Genomic DNA, 25,380 nt, shown 5'->3' with positions numbered 1-25,380 from the left:
TTTTATCATTTCTTCACATTTCGTCTTAGACTCGTCAGTGCAGAACAGTTCAATTGCGTTTTCCGTCGGGACGTCAGATTAGACATTAGAGTGTTTCGCAAATAGTGTTAACTTTACGTCTGTTTAGCGGTTCAAATTGAACTGCCGAATTTTTGCATTAAGCAGTTCAATTTGAACTGCTCTGCACTGACGAGTCTAAGACGAAACGTAAAGAAATGATAAGATATGAGTTAATTGTGAAACGAGTTGTAATAGATGTATTCATAGAGTCATTTCGTCGAAAAGGGTAAATTCGTTTAACCTTGTCTTACTCTAAAAATTGAGAATGATCAACCCGATAAATTCTTCCAGTCAAACCTCGTTCACGCTCCATCGGATTTACCTTGGCCAATGAAACTAATTTTGTGTGAACCTGGTAAAACGAAAACCCTTAAAAGATGTCAATTTAGGAGAATTTCAGTGGTTCCGACGGAGAGTTAACGTTACACTCGTGGACTACGTAATCTCGCACTAAATCATGTATGAAGAATCCTAAATAAACGCCTAAACACCTTCGAGGGAGATTCTTGGTCTGTTGGAATAGGTTAGATTTTTCAGCACTTATCGGTTAACCGGACGCAAGTGAAAAATGGACTAATACGGTTTAGCCGCATCGCACAGATTCATGTGATGCTCTACCTAATTTTTGCTCATTCTGATCTAAAAAGGTTCTTGACATAATACCTTATTTCATCAATCCGCATGTGTTTTGGCATTAATATTGCTCGGTGTTGTTAGTTTTCAAATAAATTTTCATAATTCGGCATTTAGTTTGATTATTATCATCAGTGTACAACTTTGCTTCCGCCGTTTTTTTCCAAAATTAAAAGCTTTATTGCGAAAAAATGCTCACAGATGTATTATTCAAAGTATTGTCCGTCGCTAGCGACAACTTTCCCCCATCTTTCCGGCAATTTTCGGATCCCGGTTCGAAAAAAGGAGTCCTCTTTTGACGCTATCCATGAAGCAATCCATTTTTCCAACTCTTCGAAGGATTGAAAATGTTGATCTGTCAGGCCGTGTGCCATCGAGCGGAATAGGTGGAAGTCAAAATGGGCGACATCTGGGGAATATAGCGGGTGGGGCAAGACTTCCCATTTCAGCGTTTCCAGATACTTTTTGACCACTTTTGCGACGTGATGCCGAGCGTTGTCGTGTTGGAGGATGACTTTGTCATGTCGCTCTTGATATTGTGGCCACTTTTCTTTTAGAGCGCGACTAAGGCGCATTAATTGCGTTCGGTAGCGATCTCCTGTGATGGTTTCACCCGGTTTTAAGAGCTCGTAGTAAATCACACCGAGCTGATCCCACCAAATACTAATCATAACCTTGACGCTGTGAATACTCGGTTTTGCCTTCGACGAATTAGCATGTCCGGGCTTTCCCCATGATTTTCTGCGTTTAGGATTATCGTATCGAACCCACTTTTCATCACCGGTTACGAGTCGACCCCTTACGATTTTGTCTTTCAAGTAGTTGCTCACATACAAATAGACGGCGCTCGATGTCTCTCGGTTTCAACTCGTACGGCATCCAGTTTCCTTCTTTCTGAATCATGTCCAGGGCCTTGAGACGTTTTGAAATGGCTTGCTGACTCACTCCCAACGATTCGGCAAGCTCTTCTTGGGTTTGGCACGAATCTTCATCAAGCAATGATTCTAGTTGTTCATCTTTGAAGGTTTTTTCTCTTTCACCACCATGTTTGTCTTCGACATCGAAATCACCATTTTTAAAACGTTGAATCCATTCTCGACACGTTCTTTTACTCAGAGCAGTATCACCGTAAATTTCTGAGAGCATTCGATGCGCTTCAGCTGCATTTTTTTTCGAATTGTAACAGAAAAGTAAAACTTCTCGCAAATGGCGAGAATTGGGCACATAAACAGACATTTTCGAGCGTGAATAATACGAAAACAAGAACAACTGTCACTGAAACGGCGATGACAATTCGTTAGGCACTGTACACACTCACTTTAAATGCATTATCATCTATGTATTTTGACCAGCCTCAGCTGGTACAGCCACCTATCGAAAAACGGCGAAAGCAAAGTTGTACACCTGATAACAAAAATTTCTGGCTTATATCATATCTTTGAAAAATTTCTAGCATCTTAAAATTTTATTCCTTTCAAATTGTGGTTGGGAAGAACGATAATGTATAGGTCAAAAATATTTGGACATATTTTCGAATTAGTTTTACATTGATCCGCCGTCTGACAGATGAGTTCAGCCATAATTTTTTCGTTTCAACCCTTAACTCAACACTAGATATACGGATTTTGGTTATATACCTTTTCTACTGGAGTGAGCCAATTTGACTTACACAAGAAAGTTGAAGTTTTTTTCAAAGAAAAAGTTCCAAATCAATTTAAATTAAATGTATACTATCAAAACAATCATGTAAAATATTGTTTATATATAAACTCTTGTTTTGAAACAGATTTTTGGGAACGAACATATGTTTTATGAGTCAAATTGGCTCGGTCCGTAAATCTAGTGTTAATATATTAAAAATGTATCTATCGAATTGAGGTTCCATCCAATATTGGCTCACGAACTATGCAGAAAATATATTTCTGGTTTGGAAGGAATGAATTCAAATACACCTTTAATTTACAGAAAAATCCATCCAGGACCTAAAAAAGAGAAAGTAACTTTATCCATCAACGTAATCTCCATCTAGAGCAACGCAATCATTCCAGCGCCGCTCTAACATTTAAATGCCAATTTTGCAGAACGATTTATCTTTCGCCTCAAAATAGGCCTCAGTTTCAGCGATAACCTTCATTCGTGCGAAATTTCTTACCGGCGAGTATTCTTTTCAGGTCGGCGAATAGCCAGTTGTCACTGGGAGCCAAATCTGGCGAATACGGTGGATGTGGGAGCAATTCGAATTTCAATTCATGTAGTTTTGTCTTTGTTTTGATTGACTTGTGACCAGGTGCGTTGTCTTGATGAAACACAATTTTTTTCTTTGCCATATGCGATCGTTTCTTTGTAGTTTCATCCTTCAAACGTTCCAATACCGCTATATAATATTCACTGTTGATGGTATTTCCTTTCTCAAGATAGTCAATAAATATTACATCACGCACATCCCAAAATACTGAGGCGATAACCTTTCCTGATGGTTGGTGCTTTCGGGCGCTTTGGACGAGCTTCACCAGTTGCTGTCCACTCAGATGATGATCGTTTTGATTCCGGAATGATGTGATGAATCCATGTTTCATCCATTGTCACATATCGACGCAAAAATTCCGGTTTGTTACGTTTAAACATGGCCAAACACTGCCCGGAATTATCAATACGTTCTCGTTTTTAGTCAATAGTGAGCAAACGCAGCACGATTTTGTGGATATTTTTTTATGTTTTCTGATGTTACCGCCTCATTTGAACGTCCACTGCGTTCTGCATTATCGGTGTCTCTACGACCACGTTTGAAGTCAGCAAACCAACGTTTTGTTGTTTCTGATGGAGCGGAGTATCCATAACACTTTTCGTGTCATTGCTTCGCCTGAACGTTATTTTTTCCCATCAAGAAGCAATGTAAAATTAAAACACGAAATTGTTTTTGATACAAAAGTAGCGTCATTCTTAGCACAACAACTCACAAACTAATGAGCAGAATATCATGAAATTCTAACAGCTGTCTTTTAAATGTTAGTATTAACTGGAAAAAGGTGCCTGCAATAAAACTAGCGCCATCTATGTGTTAGGCCGGGGACTTTTAAGCCCATGTGTTATATAGGTCAGGCCAGCCCCATCTGTCAGACCGAAGGTATAAAAATGTGTCAAACGGAGGGTTGTTCTGTACACACATACAGGCACACCCAAACGTTTGCTCAATTTGTCGAGCTGATTCGATTGACAAACGATACTCGGTCCTCCTAGCCTCGCGAAAGTTTTCCAACGTTTGAGCAAATTCTCTACTTATTTTATATGTATATAAATAACGGTAAAACGTTACAACTTTAAAAAGTGGGAGCCTGTTTAAAACATTCGTTTTGTATAATACCATAGCAGGGAGCTCCATCTTAAAGATCTTGGAAGATCCCGGTAATTCGGGAACCGAAAACTGGGGGCGGGTATAATGGAATTCAGTTTGTTTAACCATCAACTAATATAATGAAATATTAAAACAACTTCGAGCCTAATTTCAAGTGATGTTTTGAAACTTCAGTGGCATACGATTTGCAAATGCAAGCTTTCCATGAGATGTTGTAACGAGTTCCACTTTTGAGTTTTTGGTAATTATTTATGTTACTTCCGATATCCTAAATACCGGTTATTTAAGGACCAACATAATACAAAACGCTTCGCATGGCATTGAATTAACATGAAGAACAAATTGGAATAGTTTTGAGCCCAACAATTTCTTACGATTTTTGATATCGTCAATTTATTTATCAGTTTGAATTTTTTCACCCTTTAATTCCAGGATCGGAAGTCGAAGTCGGATAAAATTCTCCAATTTTGTATAACCATATTGCATTTGAGACCATAAGTCTTTTAATTAGAATTTTTGTTCATGAAATTCGGTTTTGCCTTTTTGTGAGAATTTCCCAGATAAATTTGGAACCGGAAGTCGAAATCTTTGGAAAATCGTAGTGCGTTTCAAACAAAGTTTTGGGTATCTTCCGGAATCAAAAACCGAATGGCAGTGAAACTGAAATAAGTTTATTTAGTCATCGACTATCGAAATCTGAAAATCCGAAAAACCCGATTAATTTGTGTAAAATTGACATTTCTACTCTAAGCACCCTGTATCTCCTGAACCGGAAGTCGGTTCTGATTGAATTTTAAGACCTTTCATTTGAATCTAAGATGGAGAAAATTAGTGATTTAATTTTAATTTCGTTACACATTTACTACCCTACTCTTTCAGTCGTAGACCACGCGGGACTCTGCTGTATACAGGAGGCGTCTCCATTTAACTCGATTCATGGCTGTTTCGTTACACATATCATCTTGTAGTTCCGGAGCCAGAAGTCGGATCCAAATGAAATTCAGGGACTTTGTATGGAAGCATAGGATTTTTCTTATGAAATTTATAGAACTCGGTTTAGCATTCTTCGAGGAAATTGAGTATTATTTTTTATCGACGAACTGATTCGAATGATATATAAGTACAAGAAGTTATGTGCTTCGAGCAATTATTGATGTAGGCAATTTAATTATTATAATTATGAAATTGTTTTTAATACGAAAATAATACCATCTTTCTAATACATATGTCATATTCGAACGATTATGTTGCCAAAAACAAACCGTGCTAAAATCGAAACATGTATTATACAATGTATCAAAAATCGTGTGCTCAAAACTCCTACTACTAGAATGCGTGGAAAAGTCGGTTAGACAAAAACTCCACTATCTTCGTTAAAAATGGACGGATTTCAACAATCTATGACTTGCAGGATAGCTATTAGCATAAAAACTGGCTTTGAGTAGACCGAGAAAACCAGGCAATTGCAGGTTTGCACCACATTTGACCGGTCATTGAAAATGACTGTCGGCGAAACGTCTTCCGACGAAATGATCTGCTACGGTACACATATGCTAGCTGATCGAAAAGAATATGCTTGACACTTAAAAAATAGAGTTTTTATAAATATCTAACGAAAAACATACTGAAAAAGACTGATAAAAGAAACAGAAGAAATTGAAGTTTGCGAAATCGGCATGAATCCGCAACTAATCCCTATCTGGGAAACTTATTTACAAATCGAACTACTTGACTATGAGTATGCACAGAATACATATTGGAGTGCTTTATTTTTTTGTCATTTATAGAAGTTTAGATTAGGGATGTGTTTCACGAATTCTGAGGTATGAAATCAGCTGTCTGTAGTAAAGCAGAACTGAAATTCAGAAACTTGCTTCCATTGCACATCCGAAAAGCGGTAAATAAACAGATTGTTTATACTAAACGAAACATGCACTATAATATTTCTGAATAAATTTTGATACAAGCAACCTTAACCATTAAACCATTAAAAATCGAAGCTTTCCAATGGTCGGCTAATGGTAGACATTCATTGTAAATGTGAAAATTTGAATTATAATAAAAGGAAATGTGGTATAATGATGCCTTCCTCATTGCCAGTAAGTTTAGATATTGATGAAAGTTTCCTTTTCAAATTATTGCACCACAATTATTCGGTATCGGAGTAAATTTGTTTGGTTATAGTCGGCCTATATATATTAGAACAGTTCCTAAGACATGTTTACGTATTTTGCATCGTCATTTAAAAACAAAATTTGAATTCTATAATTCCAGAACCGCAAGTCGGATTCGTTTAAAATTTTGTAGCAACCTATTGGAGCTTAATACCTTTGATTCAATTTGCGAAACCAGTTAAACTATCCCTAAAAAATCGAAGTGAGTTTTTTTTGACAACCATTTTTGATACGTCTGAAATTATGTATTTATGAAAATCATGAAACGTGTCTTCTCATGAGATCATACCTATTATTAATGATATTGTGAGAAAAATGACTTCAATCATGAAATTTTTTATGATATTTGCTTACAAAATCATCAGTAATAGGCATGGTCTCATGAGAAGTAATGTTTCATGATTTTGCATGATTTCTTAATCAAGGTACCGGCAATGGATTTATATCCGTGCGGAAGGTGGATTCCGATAAAGTTTTATAGTAACATATTAGATCATATGACCTTTTATGTGAGCCTAAGCTTGTGTTAATCGGATCAGTTGTTACAGAGAAAACGGAATGAACTCCATTTTTAAGGAGTGTTTAACCATTATTCTCGGTACTTGCGAAAACGGAAACTCGGTATAGCCAAAACCATTTTGTTTGGCCATAAACTAATAAGACATACATATGGGATAGATACAACTAAGTTTGAAAAACTTGTTAAAATATTTTTGATTGCAAAACCGGATAAAAACATTAATAACAAAAACCGGACAAAAAAAACTTTGTATGCAAAAGCCGGACAAAAACTCAACCGGTTCTTCCAAAACAAATGTTTTTATCCGGAATTCACGTCAATCCACTTATGTCTCTGGCAATACCCACCTGCCTTTTTAAGCAATAATCATTCTCTTAATCCGGAACTGAAAGCCGGATCCTGAAGAAATTCCTGAATTTTACATGGGACCAAAAAGTCTTTCGTTTCAAGCTAAGTTCGTTGATATAGTCCCTATCATGTTCGAGAAAAGTAAACGCACAAAAACACATACACAAACAAAAATTTTGTAATCTCAATGAGTCGAATGGTACATGACTCTCAAAAGTCAGTTTTCACAGTGATTACATAACCTTTTTATATGTGTAATGCCTATTTATATGATAAACAATCAGAAAGTTTGTGAAACCTTTATTCAAGAATAAAATCAAACAAATACAGCTAACAATTTTAGTTAAAAAAAAACATAAAGTATGTTTGTTGGAACTAAGAAGCCCTGCTAACTCTACCTTCCCCTATATAATTTTTTTTCCAAACCTTACTCCTTTGTAGATCACTTTATTTTTATTTGTTCTCATCGTCTGGCCAGTTGAGATCGAGATTTGATTTCCCTCTGCTTTATTTATTCCTTCGAGGATTCACCATATGCTGACTACGCACGTATTCGAGTACACAAAACGCATACACTCATGCACAATACAAGCCAATGCCGCGACAATATTGTGTCCTCACGCGAACTTCACTTTCCAATCTAATCCAAACATTGAGCGATTACATGTCACACACATGCGGTTGACATAAAAATCACAGTAATTTCTCTCATTTTCCCCGCAGCAACGTGTGCCGCAACCGGGAATAAAGAATCGTCAAGCGTACATATTTCAAAAGAAGAGGACAAAAAATGAAACATTTCCGATGGCACGCGCCCTTTAGGATGTGTTAAAAATACGATTTTTCATCACTATTTTTAGAGACGTCACACACTGTCTGTCTTTAGCTTCTCGCCACTTTGTCGCTGTCGTACGCGACGTTGCTTCCTACACACCTAATCACACACAGACAAACAGTTCCATTGCCGAGCTCGCTGATGTCTCATGCTCCGATAGATTAAATTTCCTTTAGCCAAAAAGAAAGGGTAGTACCATCCTTCAGGAACCCTAGCCGCCAATTCGACATATAAAACAATCAGTCAAAATAGCTTCACCAACATGTGCGTTAAACATGTAACAGGCGCGCTTCTTCCGCTATTTGTAGACGAGGGCAGCAGTAGCTATCGAAATCGAAATTGGGAAATTTCGGGTAAATGACATCTCGAGATTTCGAGGAATTTGTTTACGGTGCTGAGGTACAGTGTGGTACACGATGCGGGATCGTAATGTACGTAATCGGTTTAACCTATTTTGTTGTAATTCGTTATAACATTGAAATATAATCCCACATACGACGCTACACACAACGTTCACAAGAAGCCATTAGTTTTTGTTCAGCATAAAGCCGAATGGTTGGCGAACTTAAGCCTCAGAGCTGAGATATAATGATGGCAAGATACCTACGATGTGGAGCCTAAAGCTATCCTCATTCAATGCTTACTAATTTCTACTTCACTCTAAGCCTACGAATGTACACTAGCGAATGGACACTTCGTCGCAGCTGAATCGCAAACGAGTGAAAACATCCGCAATGCCACTATTGATTTTTTAATGGTTTCTTTACAACGATGCTGTCTGCTATTATGAAAACCAGCACGTAAAGCCGCGGCGCAGACATTCAAACGCTGAGTACATAAATCACTAGTATTTTAAAAACAAAAAAAAACAGCAACAGTTATGCCATCACAGTTTTCCGGCATGATACAAGGACATGACATATTACCGCGGGATTTCCAGAAATGGATTGAATACGAAATTCACATTCGATTCCTGTAGAATGCATTTGGTAAAAAACGGGTCACAGAAACGTAAATTTTAATTATAAGCACTCGAAAATAAATCTGTGACCGCCACCACGATTAAAAATTCATGAAACAAATTGTTCTGTCTTCTCGTCAAATCATGACCAATGTTCGTGATCTTATAATCAAAGTTAACTTTCATATAAGCAAAAAAACCATGAAACCTAATCACGGCCTCTGTCTTAGTTACTTGCGAAATACATTTAATTCAAACTGTCATTCTCTTCCCATATACCACTCCGAAACATCCAGATTCAAGAGACAACAGGCGACATCTAATTAGGTTTTTTACCGTTACTGCTAACTTCAATTTATTTGACAATTCGAATAACAAGACAATAACAATTCAAATAACACAGACAATTGAAATAACACAGACATAAGGACAAATTCATGGAGGCAGTAAGGCTGAATTGTCAAGGATGAACCCTTGGCCATTTTTAAGATCACAGTGAAACAAACACAATAATTTTGAAGCAAAATACGATAACGATAGAACGTAAATATGGAAATATAAGCGCTGTTCTAACAATTTACTTTACTCCGAGTAAAACTATGAACATGAACTTAGCGAAGCACCTATCGCCGATGATAACGGTGAAGAATTTCATTGCTAGTTTGTTGCGGTAATTTCGAGTTTTTTTCTAGAACTTCGCTAAGTTCATTAAGAATTGACGAAACACCCCTCCTAAATAAACCTAAAAACAAATCGAAAACCAGTGGATAATTTGTTGCTAATAAGTTGCCAAATAGTTACGATGATTTTGAATTTGTTGCTAAATTTTTTCAGTGCTTTGTTGAAATCAGAAATCGAAGACATTTTACCGCTCAATTTTCTCAGAGGTAGCTGAACCGCTGTTAACAAACTTAGACTTGTTCAAAAGCTATTGTCTGGCCATTGATCAAGTTCAAGGATCAAATAGCTGTGACGTCTGGTTCCGGAGATATAATGGTATAAGTGACGTAACCGACAAAACTTGTTTCTTTTACCGCGCAAATTTCTCGGAGATGGCTGAACCGATTTTAACAAGTCTAGACCCATTTGAAAGCTATTGTTAGGCCATTGATCAAGTTTCGGAGATATGATTATGTAAGTGACGTAACCGACAAAACGAGATGTTTTTTTTACCACGCAAGTTTCTCGGAGATGGCTGAACCGATTTTAACAAGCTTAGGCTCGTTTGAAAACTACTATTGGGGTATTGATCAAGTTCGAAGATCAAATGACTGCGACTTCTGTTTCTGGAGATATGATGGTATAAGTGACGTAAACGACAAAACACGTAGTTTTTTAACGCTATTATATATAAGCCAATATTTTGAGATCCCCTTTAATTTTGTAAAGCACTAGTGCTCAAAAGTGCAAGCACCTCGAAAAAAGTCCCCATGTAAAATTGGAGCTAAATTGGACATGGGTAAGGGGTGCTGCCCGGCGGTAAAGGTTTGAAAATTTCCGATATTGAAACCATAGAAAGTCCTAAAATTGCATGCAATGTCGAGATTTAGTGTTATCTCGAAAAAAAACCTGTTTTAATCCACCTAGTGGTGTAATGATGCCTTTCTCATATCAATCATACTATCATATATAATACTGTGGTATTCTTCAAAATAATTCTCTGCGATTCTTGAAAAAATAACCGAAATCGGTTTGTTTGACCGTCTACTGATAAAAACTATCAATTGAAAAAGATTTGAGGTCGATTTAGAATTTTGTTTAAGGTTTTTCCCCATTTTTAGTGATGGTATACAATTTTTAACCCACTTTACCCTATATTTCCGGATCCGGAAGTCGGATCCGCATGAAATTCAGGAATTACATATGGGGCCACCTTTCATTTGAACCTAAGTTTGTGAAAATCGGTCGCGCTATCTATGAGAAAAGTTAGAACACATATTTTCTTTTTTTGCACATTTTACCCCATAACTCCCGAACCGGAAGTCGGATCCAAAAAATGTTCAAGAATTTTTTATGGGACCTCAAGACCTTTCATTTCTATATGAGAAAGGCAAAAAATTAAAATATCGACTTCAGGGAATTTTGAGATTTGAGTCACAAATTTTTCGAGATAGCACTAAATCTCGACGTATCCGGCAATTCTAAGACTTTTGGCATCAAAAAATTCAAAATCCAGTGGGTAATTTGTTGTAAATTAGTTGCTGATAAGTTACGGTGATTTTAAATTTGCTGTTCATTTTTTTCTGAGTATTTCGCTAAAATCAGATGAAGTTAACGCAGCACCCCCCTCAAAGCCCAGTGGATAATTTGATGCAAATTAGTTGTGATAACTTTGAATTTGTTTGCTCAATTTGCCTTATTTTCTCGAGTATTTCGCTAAGTTCATGTGAAGTTAATGAAGCACCCCAACTAAATAAGCTAAGGTAATTAGTTAAGGTAAATTTGAATTTGTTTCTCAATTTTTTTTTTCGAATACTTCGCCAAGTTTATATGAAGTTTACGAAACACTCCTTCTAAATAAGCTTAAAAACAAATTGAAACCCAGTGGATAATTTGTTGCAAATTAGTTGCTAATAAGTTACGGTCATTTTGAATTTACTGCTCTTTTTTTTGAGTACTTCGCTAAAATCAGATGAAGTTAACGCAGCATTCCCCTCAAATAGGTTTGAAACCAAATCGAAACTCAGTGGATAATTTGATACAAATTAGTTGCGGTAACTTTGCATTTGTTGCTCAATTTTTTTTTCTGCAGTACTTCGCTAAGTACATATAAAGTTTACGAAACACTTCTTCTAATCCAAAATAGTTGCTACTAAGTTAGGGTGATTTTGAATTTGCTGCTCAATTTTTTTTAGTACTTCGCTAAAATCAGATGAAGTTAACGCCACACCCCTCCTAAATAAGTTTGAAAACAAATCGAAGCACAGTGCATAATATGATACAAATTAGTTGCGGTAACTTTAAATTTGTTTGCTCAACTTTCCTTATTTTTTCGAGTATAAGCTTAAAAACAGTTGCTTATGAGTTACGGTAATTTTGAATTTGATGCTTAATTTTGTTTTCGAGCACTACGGTAAGTTCATATGAAGTCAGCGAAACACTCCTTCTAAATAAGCTTGAAAACAAATTGAAACTCAGTGGATAGTTTATTGCTAATTAGTGACAGTGGTTTTGAATTTGTTGTCGATTTTTTTTTCTTTTTTTGAGTGCTTCGCTAAGCTCATATGAAGTTAACGTTAACTTCATATGAACTTGGCGAAGTACTAAAAAAAGCAAAAAAAAAATGGAAACTACCGCAACTAATTCGCAACTAATTACTCATCAATTAGGTGAATTGATAAGTTTATGTTCATGGTAAAGCTGATCATCATATTATATATACCTATTAACTCGTCACCCATTCAGCCAAACAGGTCAAAGAAACAATTTTTACGCTTAATTGGGTTGCTCCTATCATACTCTCCAAACTCACCAGACCAGACACCTTCTGATTATCTTTTTTCATCGATGGGACACGTACTGACTGAATAACACGGGGAACGTGCCGTTTGAGCCATTTTATTCTGATTCCTGATTCGAATAAACACCATTTCGACATCGTTTTTGAGTTCTGGATCATTTCTTGATGACATAAATGACATTTAAAACTGGTAGACATCTAAGATATGCGAGCAGCAAAATCTAGTCACATCCAAAGATGTCCTTTATCGTATCAAAGAACGCTCACTAGCAACTCTTCACACGATTCAATCAGTGCCATCAATAAGAGACAGATATTATCGCAGCAACAAAAAACCGGCATGGTTCATTTAACATAGAATCGACACAAGTGCGAGAGCGAATTTCTCTCGATGACTTGTCTGAGAATCAAAGGTTAGCTCGCTGCTGTGGGGATTCTCTCTGAAGCAACAAACAGTCGCTAATTTTCGTTTCGCGATCCGATTCTGTATGCTCTGTGGATAATTGCGATAAAATCATTTTACTATTGCCGCTTATCCTAACTATGTGCATATAACCTTTGTATAAGTTGTGTCTATGAAAATGTATGTGAATGCTCCACACGAGGGTTTTGAAATATTGCAACCATGTATGAGAATCATCAAGTCGAATCATCGCTTCGATTTTCTGCGATAATTGTCAACTTGCGATACTCTCTTGGTAAATTCCACACAGCACCAATCATTATCAGACTGTAATTTTTTTAAGGGCCGTGAAATACTCAGAGTATGAAGTGGACCGGATTGAAAATGTTGTATACAATATTGATTAATATCGAGCAGCTTCTGTCAAATTTTCGGCAATCACCAACACTGGTCACATCTATTTTATTTATCAATATACAGATGTAACCAACATAACAGTTCGGCTGAAAAGTTCGTATCGTTTAATAGAAACACACATTTTTTTGCCAAAATTCGTTTTTATTATTCAACATAATTGCCATCAGAGGCGATACAGCGATTATAGCGATCTTCCAACTTTTCGATACCATTTTTGCCTGTTATATATCGACGAAAAAAATCGGTTTTATTTCGATATAACAGCTCCAAACACTGCTCAGAATCATCAATTCGTTGTTGTTTTTGATCGATTGTGAGCTCACGCGGCACCCATTCTGCACAAAGCTTTCTCATATCCAAATATTCGTGAATAATATGTCCAACACGTTCCTTTGATATCTTTAGGGTGTCAGCTATCTCGATCAACTTCACTTTACGGTCATTGAAAATCATTTTGTGGATTTTTTTCACGTTTTCATCGGTAACAGCCTCTTTTGGACGTCCACTGCGTTCATCGTCTTCGGTGCTCATATGACCAGTACGAAATTTTGCAAACCACTTACGAATTGTTGCTTCGCCCGGTGCAGAATCTGGATAACACTCATCAAGCCATTTTTTTGGTATCGGCGGCACTTTTTTTCATCAAAAAGTAATGTTTCATCAACACACGAAATAACAAAAGTAGCTTCACTCAAAATGCAATATCTCACAAACTAATAATTAGACAGCTGTCAAATTTATACACGTATCTTTTGAAGGTTGGTACTAACTGAAAATGGTATGGATTTATTTCTAGTGGCGCCCTCTCATAGAAACGATACGAACTTTTCAGCCGATCTGTTACATACACACATACACACACATGGACGGACACACATGCACAGACATTTGCTCAGTTCGTCGAGCTGAGTCGAATGGTATATGACATTCGGTCCTCCAGGCCTCGGTTAATAAGTCGGTTTTCACAGTGATTGCATAGCCTTTCTATATGAAAAAGGCAAAAACAGAAATCAGTAAAGAAAAAAAGTACAACTTCGGAAATTCGCGTAGAAAAAAAAACACGTAATTCCGGAAACCCGCGTACCTTTGGAAATCCGCGTAAAAACGCAAAACTTGGGAAATACGCGTAACTTCGGTAATCCACGAAAAAAACCACGTAACTTCGGAAAATCTTTAAAAACGACGTAATCTCGGAAATCCACGTGAAGAGAAACCGTATAAAAATCCTGTTCCAATCCACCTTGTGGTGTAATGATGCCCTCATATCAATTATGCTATCATATAAAATACTGTGGTATGTCAGATTCACATGAAATTCAGGAATTTAGTATGGGACCTGAAGAGCTTTCATTTGAATATAATTTTATGAAAATCGGTTAAGTCATCTCCGAAAAAGGTTGGTGCACTTATTTTCACAATTTTTGCACATTTTACCCCATAACTCCGGAACCGGAAATCGAATCCTAATAATATTCACAAATTTTATATGGGACCGCAAGACCTTTCATTTGAATCTAAGTTTATGAAAATCGGTTCAGCCATCTCCGAGAACACACACACACAGACATTTTGCGTACTCGACGAACTGAGTCGAATGACAAAAACGCGTCAAGAAAAACTTCAGTGTACGCGAATCGATGCGTAGAAAAATTTCCGAGCAGTAGGCGTAATGATATCGAAAACCGGCTTGAAATTGATGGAGCTACAGATGTTTCAAATCTGACCACTGTTTGTACGGTTTTAATTTCCGAATTTTGTATTTGGCCCACTACATAGAAAACAAAAACGTAATCCTACCTCAAAATATGATTATCGTTATAACAATTTTTGTTCAGAATAAATGATATGTAACACGTTTACATCTGAATTGCTGCCAACATTGTTGAAAATCATTCTTCTGTTTCCTATCTGTAACACTCTTTCCCGTATCACTTCCAACAACATGCAGGGACAATCAACTCATTTGTCCAGAAATAGTCAATATCGATCTGTTGTCGAATGTGTCCAATTGCATTTTGATACAGGACCAAACTGTCAAAAATAAAACCAACCAGGATCGTTACAATTATCGCATTTGTATAACGTTCACGTGACGGAAAATATGCCACACAATTACTAGGAATGTGCTATTTCCGTACCATGTCTAGCTACATTTCCGCATAATCTCGCATCTATAAGCAAGCCGTTAGTGCTATGGGCCGGGATAGGTTTTCCTTTGCATGGGAAAGTACAGAAGTGAAACAAAAAAGAACTCTAATGCGAAGCTTGATACCTTTCCAAAGACAATACCACAATTGTTGGCTTTAGTTCCATGTTCAGTTTCACCGCAACGAATTGCTCTTTGAAGCGTTTTTTCGCACTTCACCGCAGTGATGATGATGATGATGATGATGATGATAAGTTAAGAAAAGCTTTTCTGCAATCCAGATTTGTTTTCGTACCCGACAGACAATATTGCGCGACTGTTTCTTTCGTCACATAGGAAAAATACGGGAGTTAATCCTAGAATGGAGGCGATTTAATATAGCTTTCATAGCAATGGCCTTGTAATACCGAAATCATTTCAAATCGCTGTATCCTAACTTCTAGCTTTCGCCGGCATTGGAAATCCAATGCCGATGTGAGAAGTAACTGTCCAGTGTGTGTTTACAGAGCCACATGGTATGACACATTAAACATATGGTGCAGATGCTTCCGCTTCTGCCTGCCGCTTGTTCATCCAGGTCGATGACTCTCTCTCTGAGGGGGATTTAATTTTCGTTTCCCGTTTCCTCCCTATCGTAACAAATTGTTTCTCGCTTTCTGTCGCACAGTCACGGTCCCATGACGCACCGACTGATACAAAGCACAACGCGCACCATGATGTAGCACAAGTTAGAAGTTCCCGTTTCTGATTTACCAAGCTGTAACTCGATCTCTTCGGCTATCTCCACCACCCTGAATTCATCAAAAACAAAAAAAAAACAAGGGACACCCTACGCTGTGACATGGTCCCTTCTTCGTTTGCATTATTATTTCATTATGTGGAAGTACACGACTGTGTCGGGCCAGTATCCTTGCTCATCGACATCGAGTGTTTGATAATGTATACACAGCACGCAGTATTTCCATTGCCGCAAGTACCTTGATTTTGCCAGATCCAGTTAGGTCCACGTACGACACGGATTCCTGGTGCCAGCATTATGGCTGCTGCCTGCTTTCTTTCTGGCCCAGTGTAAACACTGTCTGTCCCTCGTGGGGATTCACTAGATGACGGCACACTGCACTGCTCACTTCAAGTGATGATTCGTCTCTTCCGAACAATCTGCAAAAGATGAACAGACAAAGAAAATGTTGAAACATCACTAGTTTATGTGTTGGACGGTGGATATTGTTAAGGATAGTATGTAATCAAATTGATTTTGCGGGTAAGTGATCTTCTACTAACTCGTCCACTTGATTGAACGCATTAAATTTAATTTCAGTAACTTGTTGCTGATAGATTTTATTAACTAAGACAGTTTCAATAACATAATTTGATAGGTTTTTTTAGAAAGGGACATAATTTCGTAAGAATAGATGTACGTAAGTCCCTTTCCAAAAAAAAAACAACCAGCAACAATTTTTTTTCGCTCGACCTCTAAAAACCTACGAAATGACACTCATCTCCTCTCATAACAGCTCGACATAGAAATGCCAAAGGATCGAAAAAATGTGAATTCTCATTCAAAGAGCGCAAAACATAATAAACCCTACGGCGCCCGTCCATAATTACTGTCCCTATTGATGATATTGTCCAGCCACATAATACCATATTCCCAGGCAGCTCTTAGCTCTTAGTCCGAAGCAATACTGATGTGGTGGTCAGTCGCAACAGACCAATAAACGGATTCCTTTATGTATAACTATCGCATACGATTCAAGCTCTGTTAACAAAAGGGGATCCGACGTATCACCACCAGCCCAAAGCAATTACTAATAAAACGGTCGAATGAGATTTCACTTTCAATCGAGTGGAATTTAGTAGATAGCTCATTTTTTTCATTATTACCGGTGTTGGCGGCTGTTGATATGCACGCAACATCGTTTTAGTTATTTTTTTCGTGAACGCAATTATCATTTCAGAAAAAAATAGCTCTAATGGCTGCACTATATCCATGGCAATGGCTTGGAACACGAAACATGTTCAAGTGGAATAGTTGCATTTAACAGAAACGAGCTGCCCCTTTGTTTGATAAATAATTGGCACATACTTCTTTAAAATAATATAGCTGTTTCGAACTGTACGAACCAGCGTACTTCTACCAGAGTCATCGTTTTCTGAAACATTGTGCACTCTATACAATCGACCTGGTGTAGGCGGTTCAGAGCATAAGGCCTGATCTAATAAACCATCTTTCAGCCCCGAACTGAATGGATTCTCAAAGTCAATATGATATAGGGTTCAAGCCATGCGATTTTCCTGTACCGTCTAATTACCACAAAACTGGGCTTACTAGCTGACATGAGCAGGTGAGTAAACCAAAATCTAGAATGTTGGTACAGTAATAAAAGTCATTTAGCCTAATTCATTAAAAAAACATAATCGCAAATCGACATCAATCATGATACAATCCATGGAACTCTCTACCATCAAGCTCGGAGGAACAAAGCAGTTGAAGTTAAATACCGGGACTGTGATATGATGCATATTAATATTGATGGCAGTTCCACTTGTACAAATTTACCGGGTATTCAGCCATTAATCAAGCTAAATACATTAAAACTAAATACACCGACGAATGATCACATGAATACGTGGACCTTCCAGCATGTAACCCAAGTGACAGATCCCTTTACGATAAACAATTTGCAAAACATAAAAACATTTTCTACAGTTTTCAAAACTTCACATAATATTGTAAAATAATAAATCCTTGTACAAAAAACTCCTTTGAGAAAATTTAGTTTGAGGACATTTTTTTTTCAAGCAAAAATAATAAAAATAAATTATAAGGTAATAAATTTTCCTGAACATTTCGAAGGAAAGTTTGCTTGGGCCCCTTCTTAAAAGTAATACTAAAGTTCAAATAAATAATCGAAGATGTAAAACTTTCTGTTCCTTAGTAGTAAAGCATGTTGATGCAAAAGTTGAAGTTGAAATAGAAAGTTAAGTTCCCTAACAGAATATTACAATACTGCAAGTTCAATTTGATATCTGCTACATGTTTCTATTAAAGAGGATGGTTCCTATTATTACGAATCCCGATGATTTTTTATAAGTCTTATCAATATAAATCCATATTTTCTTACATCTCAAAAAAGCGTTTGACACTTTTGATCACAGTACCCTCTTGGACAAACTTCAGTGCTACGGCATCAGGGGCATCGCTAACTCTATTATCAATAGCTACTTGACAAACATAAAACAATCCGTGTCCATCGAGGGTGACTGTAGCAATCTTGCTGCCATCTTTTGTATATTATTGACTGAAAATCACGGAAACTCCGCGGTTATTTGCCTACGACACAGCTCTATTTTACCCTAACAATGACATAAATACTATTATAAGCTCAATGAAAAGCGATTTAAGCATTTTAGTTCAAATTTATTGTCCTTAAATCTCATAAAAACTGAATATATGATTTTTTGGTCTATAAGAAAAATAATACCAATCCATCGTCATCCTAAATTGGAAAATTATATTATTGAAAATGTGAAATTTTTCAAATATTTGGGTATATATTTTGACCCAACGTTGAAAAACATGTGACATCCCACTGCGGTATTTTGGGGGCACTGACCTCTAGCATACTTATGTGATGTTCAAAACATTACTGTTCGTTCATGATAACCTGCACAATCCCACAACTCACCATAATTTACAGTTTCCAACTTTAACTCACTCTCGAACTACACGTCGTAGTAACAACTTGCTTCGCGTTCGAGCAGTCACCAACATTGGTCAAAGAAGGATGTTTTTTTATTAGTCCAATAAAATAAAACGCGCTTCCACTTGATATACAAAGAACATCCAGCCGTGCCTTATTCGGGGCTAGACTGAAACGTCATTTTAAGCATAGACAGAGCGAGATATTTTATTAATGTAGTTCCTTAATGTATTGCTGGTTTCACAAACTGTCAACAGTAATTCATTCTTGTATAAATTTTTTTTAGTCTGTAAAATGTGTTCAGGACATTATATAGCCATTATTGCTATACATCTGTGTAATGACATATCAAAATTGAGACAACTTACTTGTATTTTGCTTTGCTATAATGAATAGTTAACGCAAAAAAACACTGGAAATAATTTGATTCAGATCCTAACTGTATTTGTTATTAATTTTCTGTTTTGAGTTTATTGTCAAGTGTGCGCAGCTACGTAAATTCGTGCGTCTTCTTTGAACTTCGATGTAATAGTGGTAACGGCACAAAGTCATTTTCTTCTCGAGTACTGATTGGCTGCCAATTATTATTTCGAGCAAGCAGAAGCCTTCCAAGAACACATTAGTTGAATCGCGAAAAATAAACACACGTTTAACAAATTTATAACATCACAGAAATCAAATGAACACCGAAATAACAAGGTAAACACACCGAATAATATATTATGATAGCATACGCTCAAAACCAAACACCAAATCTATGAATGACTAACTCGTAAGACAGCGTAACAGATAAGCCACTGTCTGATAATAGGTTGTTTACGCAAAGCAGTAACCAAATCGAACTGATAAGGCGAATTGAAATCAATGATAACACGTGAGTAAACAGACGACTGTCGCCTACTACATTCGTCGTTATCGAATTGAGCTCGACATTGTCCAAATCTACTGTTCACATTATCTCTCCATCATGTTATACTGACTCATCTTTACGAAATGGGTTTTTTTTATCACAAAGATGATGTACCGTCAGATAAAGCCAACGTAAATCATCTTTGTATCAAAAATTAGACAAGCAATTGATATCAATTGTAAAACTTGATCGAAAATATTTGATTTTATCTCTTCAGTGATGCACTATGCGGGATTAATTTGCTTTTAACTGGAAGCACAATTAGTATTACTAACAGATTTTAGTCTTGTGAGTCTGAAAAAAAATTGAGTGGGAAATCGAATACTGGTGGGCTGCGTGAATGGAGAACGTCTTGCCTGTGCCCATCTCTGTTAACAGTATGAAAGGAAAGCCGGTAAAACCAAATACTATACACCCAAACCTCCATTTACGTAACTTATATATGTATATATGTATTAATATACGTGCGCATGTGTGCAAATATTTGTATTTCTTAATACATATAAATATTGGTGAAGTAAAAGCGATCATTTATATGTATAAATAAATACACATATACGCAAACGAGTGAGTGTGTAAGCATACATACATACATATATAAGGTTCGTAAATGGAGGTTTGGGTGTATATGGAACTTGACTGTCTGCATACTGCGACGACTATTAAAAATTTATTTAACTAAAATTATATTTATACACTAAAGCATTTTTTGTTCGGAGGAGCCAACTGAATTTAAAATACACGGAATTTGTTTTTAAAATACACGGAAATCTTCCACGACGTGATGTAGATTGGGTTGACCGGAACTTTTTGCCCAAATGTTAGTTTTCTAGGTAACGCAGTTTCTAAAAACCAGTGTTATTAAGGAAAAATCTCTCGCCGATCTAATATATTTTAATAATCCTTTAATTCAAGCTTTAAACAGATATCTCATATACAAAAAAGAACATTACAATAGGCCCACTAGTTGAGGATTAAAGTGTTTTTCGGTTATTTCGAGGTATAAATTCGAATATGAATTTTGAAACTGAATTCTGGAAAAGAAATTAAGGTTCGGACTAGACTTCAATTCCAAAATTCAACTCTATTTTCAAAATTCAGTTCTAATATGTATATCAGAGTTGGTTTAGATTTCAGTTCCAGAACGCAGGTCTACAGTCTGGATCCAAAAGTTGAATTCCGGAACTAGATTCTGAAGTTTTTTTAAACTTCCGAATATGCATTCTTGAAGTGAATTTTGGAGCTAGGATTCAAATTTAAATTTCATTTAAATTGTAGCATCCTGGCCTCGAACTAAGTTTCAAAATTTAGTTCCAAAAATAGAATCCAGAACACAAGTTTAGTGATCAGTTCAACAATCCAGATCCAGAATTCAGTTCTAGATCTCAGTTTCAGAATTCAGTTCCCGAGTTCAGGTTCAAAATTCAGTTCCAGAGTCTAGCATAGAAATTGAGTTTCAGAATTCAGTTCAAGAAATCAGTGCTCAGCATGCTCATTAACAAGCGAGAACAATTTTTCCTTTTCAACTTTTGTCTTGCGTGTGACTTTTTTTTTTTGCTTTCAAGTATAATTTCCTGCTCAATGGAGAATAAAAGCATCATAGTGTATTGAAGGATTTTCTGTTGCAAAAAAAAACAACCTAAAAAAGTCGCCTCGCCCGCCGTTTTTCTGATTCATCGTAATTCTCCGTGAAATGGTTGTTGAATTTGTAATTTGCAAGCTATGATGAATTTCAATAGCTCAAGAGCTAAGCTTTCCTATGGTGCTATTTGTTTCACGATAAACTTTCATATAATTACTGGGCTAACAAAAGCCCCACTCTACCATGAACAAACAGCATAAATTCGAAAATTTCTATTATCATTCAAACAGTCCCATTACAACTTTTTTTTTTAATAGGATAATGGCTAGCACAAAATCGAGTTATTTTTTTCGGTTAGTTCACAAATGCCAAAAGTATCAGTAATAGTACATTTGAACTTAATTGTTAGTTACTTTCTTAAAAAATGTGCAGATAAAATAAAACGATTTGTCGGGTACGTCACTTATACGAAGTTATCTTCGGAAACGGAAATATCCGTAAAATAGTAGCACAAACTTGAGTGGAAAGAAAAAAATCTGTTTTGTCGGTTACGTCACTTATACTACTATATCTCCGGAACCGAAAGGGACAGCTGGTTGATCTTCGAACTTTATTCTCAACCGAAGAGTAGCTTTCAAAGTAGCCTAAGCTTGCTAAAATCGGGTCAGCAATCTCCGAGAAATTCTGCGGAGATAAAATAAGGTCGATTGTTGTGCGGTTTCGACATCATATTCATAGATCCACACCTCATCACCAGTTATGATGCATTCGATGAATGTGGGGTCACTATCTGCGTTGGAAATCATCTCTTTGGCCACATCAACACGACGCTGTTTTTGACTGAAATTCAGCTTTTTTGGAACCAGCCGGCTCCATCCATAAGAGTATGTTCGGCTGATCCATAAGAGATGCTCAACAACACAGCAATCTCTCTAATCGGTACAGAACAATTTTGCAACACGATTGGCTTCGCCGATTCAATGTTTTCTTTAGTAACAGATGTTTTTGGGCAGCCAGGGATCTCATCATGATCCAAGCTTGTACGACCACCTTTGAAGCGTTTATATCACTCGTATGCCTGTGTTTTCCCTAGACACGATTCACCAAAGGCCTTTTATAACATTTTCAACGTTCAAATGTTCATCCTTTAAATGGTACATTGCCTATGTTGTAGTGCTACGAACTCATTTCCTAACGAAAATTTAAGTGTTTCATCCACAGCTGCAAATCACGATATTTTTGCGAACTTCTCGAGCCGTGTTCACATAAAAAAATTTTTCCGGGAAGCTATTTAAAGTTCTTTTTTGAATACGTTTCGTTGTCCATCAGTAAGCGTCTTAGGAAACTGGTGAGAACATCTCTATATAACTCCCGAGGTTGAACTTTAGCCATTCGGTTCAGTTTCAGTATCCGGTTCAGTGGCTTATACCATTCGATTCAGTTCGTCAAGATCACAAAATGGCTGTGTGTATGTATGTATGTCTGTGTGTACGTGACAAATAATGTCACTCAATTGTCTCAGAGATGGCTGAACCGATTTTCACAAATTCAGATTAAAATAAAAGGTACCATATCGCTTTTAAATGTTAACTCGATTCAACTTCCGGTTTCGGAATTACAGAGTAATATGCACCAATAAAATAAAAAAAACTTTCACTTGCTTTTCTTAGAGATGGCGTGACCGAATTTCAAAAACTTAGATTCAAACGAAGGTCCCATAAGTCACTATTGAATTTCATTTTTATAAGAGTTCCGGTTTCGGATTTACAAGGTAATATGTGCAAATCTATGAGAAAAAACGTGCTTAATCAACCTAGCAGTGAGATTATACCTTTTTTTTATCATCCGCATGCATGAATATTTTTCGGTGTTTTAGTTCTCATGACATTAATATTTTAATGACCGTCGTTTCAAGCGGCAATTTAAAGTTCTATTCACTCATTACCCTGTGATGTCGAAATGGCAGCATTTTCCAATTGAGAACAATTCCATAATTATATTGATTTAAACTACTTACAGCAATAAATGTTGGAAGAACATAACACCCATATACCATTCGAATCAGTTCGTCGAGATCAGCAAATGCGTATGTGATAATTACCCTGTGATGTCGAAATGGCAGCATTTTCCAATTGAGAACAATTCCATAATTATATTTATATTATATTGTTATCAAGCGGCAATTTAAAGTTCTATTCACTCATTACCCTGTGATGTCGAAACTGCAAATCGAATCGAATTTGAATCTAAACGAGTAATAATCGATTGAACTTTCCATGATATGTCGAAGTAAGTTCCACTTTAGAGTTTTTCGCCATTATTATTTACTTCCAGAACCGGTATTCAGGAACCAGCATATCCGAAAACGATTCGTATGGCCATAAATTGATATGACGAATAAATTTCAATAACTTTGAATTCAACTTTGAAGCTTTTTGGTATTGTCATTTTTTATATCGGTTTGAATTTTAATTTTAAGAATTTGAATCTTAGGTTATTCTAAAATTTCATTTGAATCTTAGATCGGTTCAGCCATCTACGAGAAAAATGAGTTACACAATTTTTGTTTCGTTTCACATATCATCCTGTAGTTTCGGAACCAGAAATTGGATCCAAACATAATTCAGGAACCCTTTTTAGGAGCATACGACTTTTCATATGAACCCGAGTTTGTAGAACACGGTTGAGTCATCTCCGAGAAAATTGAGTGAAATTATTTATCACATACGCATTTGCTGATCTCGACGAACTGATTCGAATGGTATATGGGTGTTATGTTCTTCCAACATTTATTGCTGTAAGTAGTTTAAATCAATATAATTATGGAATTGTTCTCAAGTGGAAAATGCTGCCATCATATGTCATATTCGAATGATTATGTTGCCAAAAACGAACCGTGCTAAATGCGGTCCGAAGCATAATGTCATGAGAAAGGATGCTGTACACAGTCTTTTTGGTACTTAGAAACAATTGTGTGTAACAGTATAAAAAATCGTGTCTCACGTTGCTTCTAAGCATTGCTTTGTCATACAGCGCTCAAAACTCCTACTACTGGAATAAGGCGAAAAGTCGCTTACACAAAAATGTCGATATAATCTACGGCTCGTTGGATAGGTATTACCGTGCGAAGTTTGGAAACTGTTTTCTGTTTTCAAGGTCAAACGTGACAGATATTGACAAAAAAAAGCTGAAAATTTTAACAAAAAAATTCGTATAACTCAAAAAATAAACATCCGATCTCAAAACCATTCAATAGCGTTCTGGGTAACGCGGGGACTTTTCATATGCGACTAGTTTGATCAAAATCGGTCCAGGCATATCTGAGATCTCGGCCTCTGTTGACAACACACACACACATTTTTTCCAAAGTTTGAGCGAATTCTATTTTTTATATATATAAAAAAGGTAAAACGCGCACTCAATTTTCTCGAATATATCTCAAGCGATTTTCACAATCTAAGATAGAAATAAAAGGTCTTGAAAATATTTCAAAACTCCCAAAAAGTTGATCCAGATCTGACTTCCAGTTCTGGTATTACAGTGCGACAAGTGGAAAATTGTTATTTTCATGAGTAAAACAAGAAATTAAAGCGCAACGAAAGGAAAACGTTAGCTACTTTTTGTTTAGTGAAAGCGTTTATTGTAATGTAATTGCAATCATTTCGTTTTTATACCATACATTATCAGAAGAAATTTTAGAAAACAAAGAATTACGCTAAAATAATTCCAACAAAAGTTAATATATATAAACCGTGATTAGCAGATGGAATCATTTGTAGTTTTTACCATTCTTGATATTCTCTTTTTTGTTCAATTTGTTAGTATTATCACAAAATCATGATAACGCTTCTATTCCTTTTAGGGTTGCTGAAATT

The 25,380-nt window shown here is 36.4% G+C and overlaps 1 protein-coding gene across 1 annotated transcript in view; it reads right to left on the bottom strand.

The window, feature by feature from the left end:
* The window catches only part of LOC131427363 (E3 ubiquitin-protein ligase MIB2), a 95,841-nt gene that overhangs the window by 16,516 nt on the left and 53,945 nt on the right, over positions 1-25,380 (bottom strand). Inside the window, exon 2 of the mRNA XM_058590485.1 lies at positions 16,287-16,467. Within this exon, the coding sequence (XP_058446468.1) occupies positions 16,287-16,344 (58 nt within the window). The 5' untranslated portion in view covers positions 16,345-16,467. The remainder of the gene's footprint in view (positions 1-16,286; positions 16,468-25,380) is intronic.

The sequence above is a fragment of the Malaya genurostris genome, chromosome 2, assembly GCF_030247185.1.
Source record: "Malaya genurostris strain Urasoe2022 chromosome 2, Malgen_1.1, whole genome shotgun sequence".
Taxonomy (NCBI): domain Eukaryota; kingdom Metazoa; phylum Arthropoda; class Insecta; order Diptera; family Culicidae; genus Malaya; species Malaya genurostris.
The sequence above is the reverse complement of the archived record's forward strand: the minus strand, read 5'-3'. Positions and strand labels throughout refer to the sequence as shown.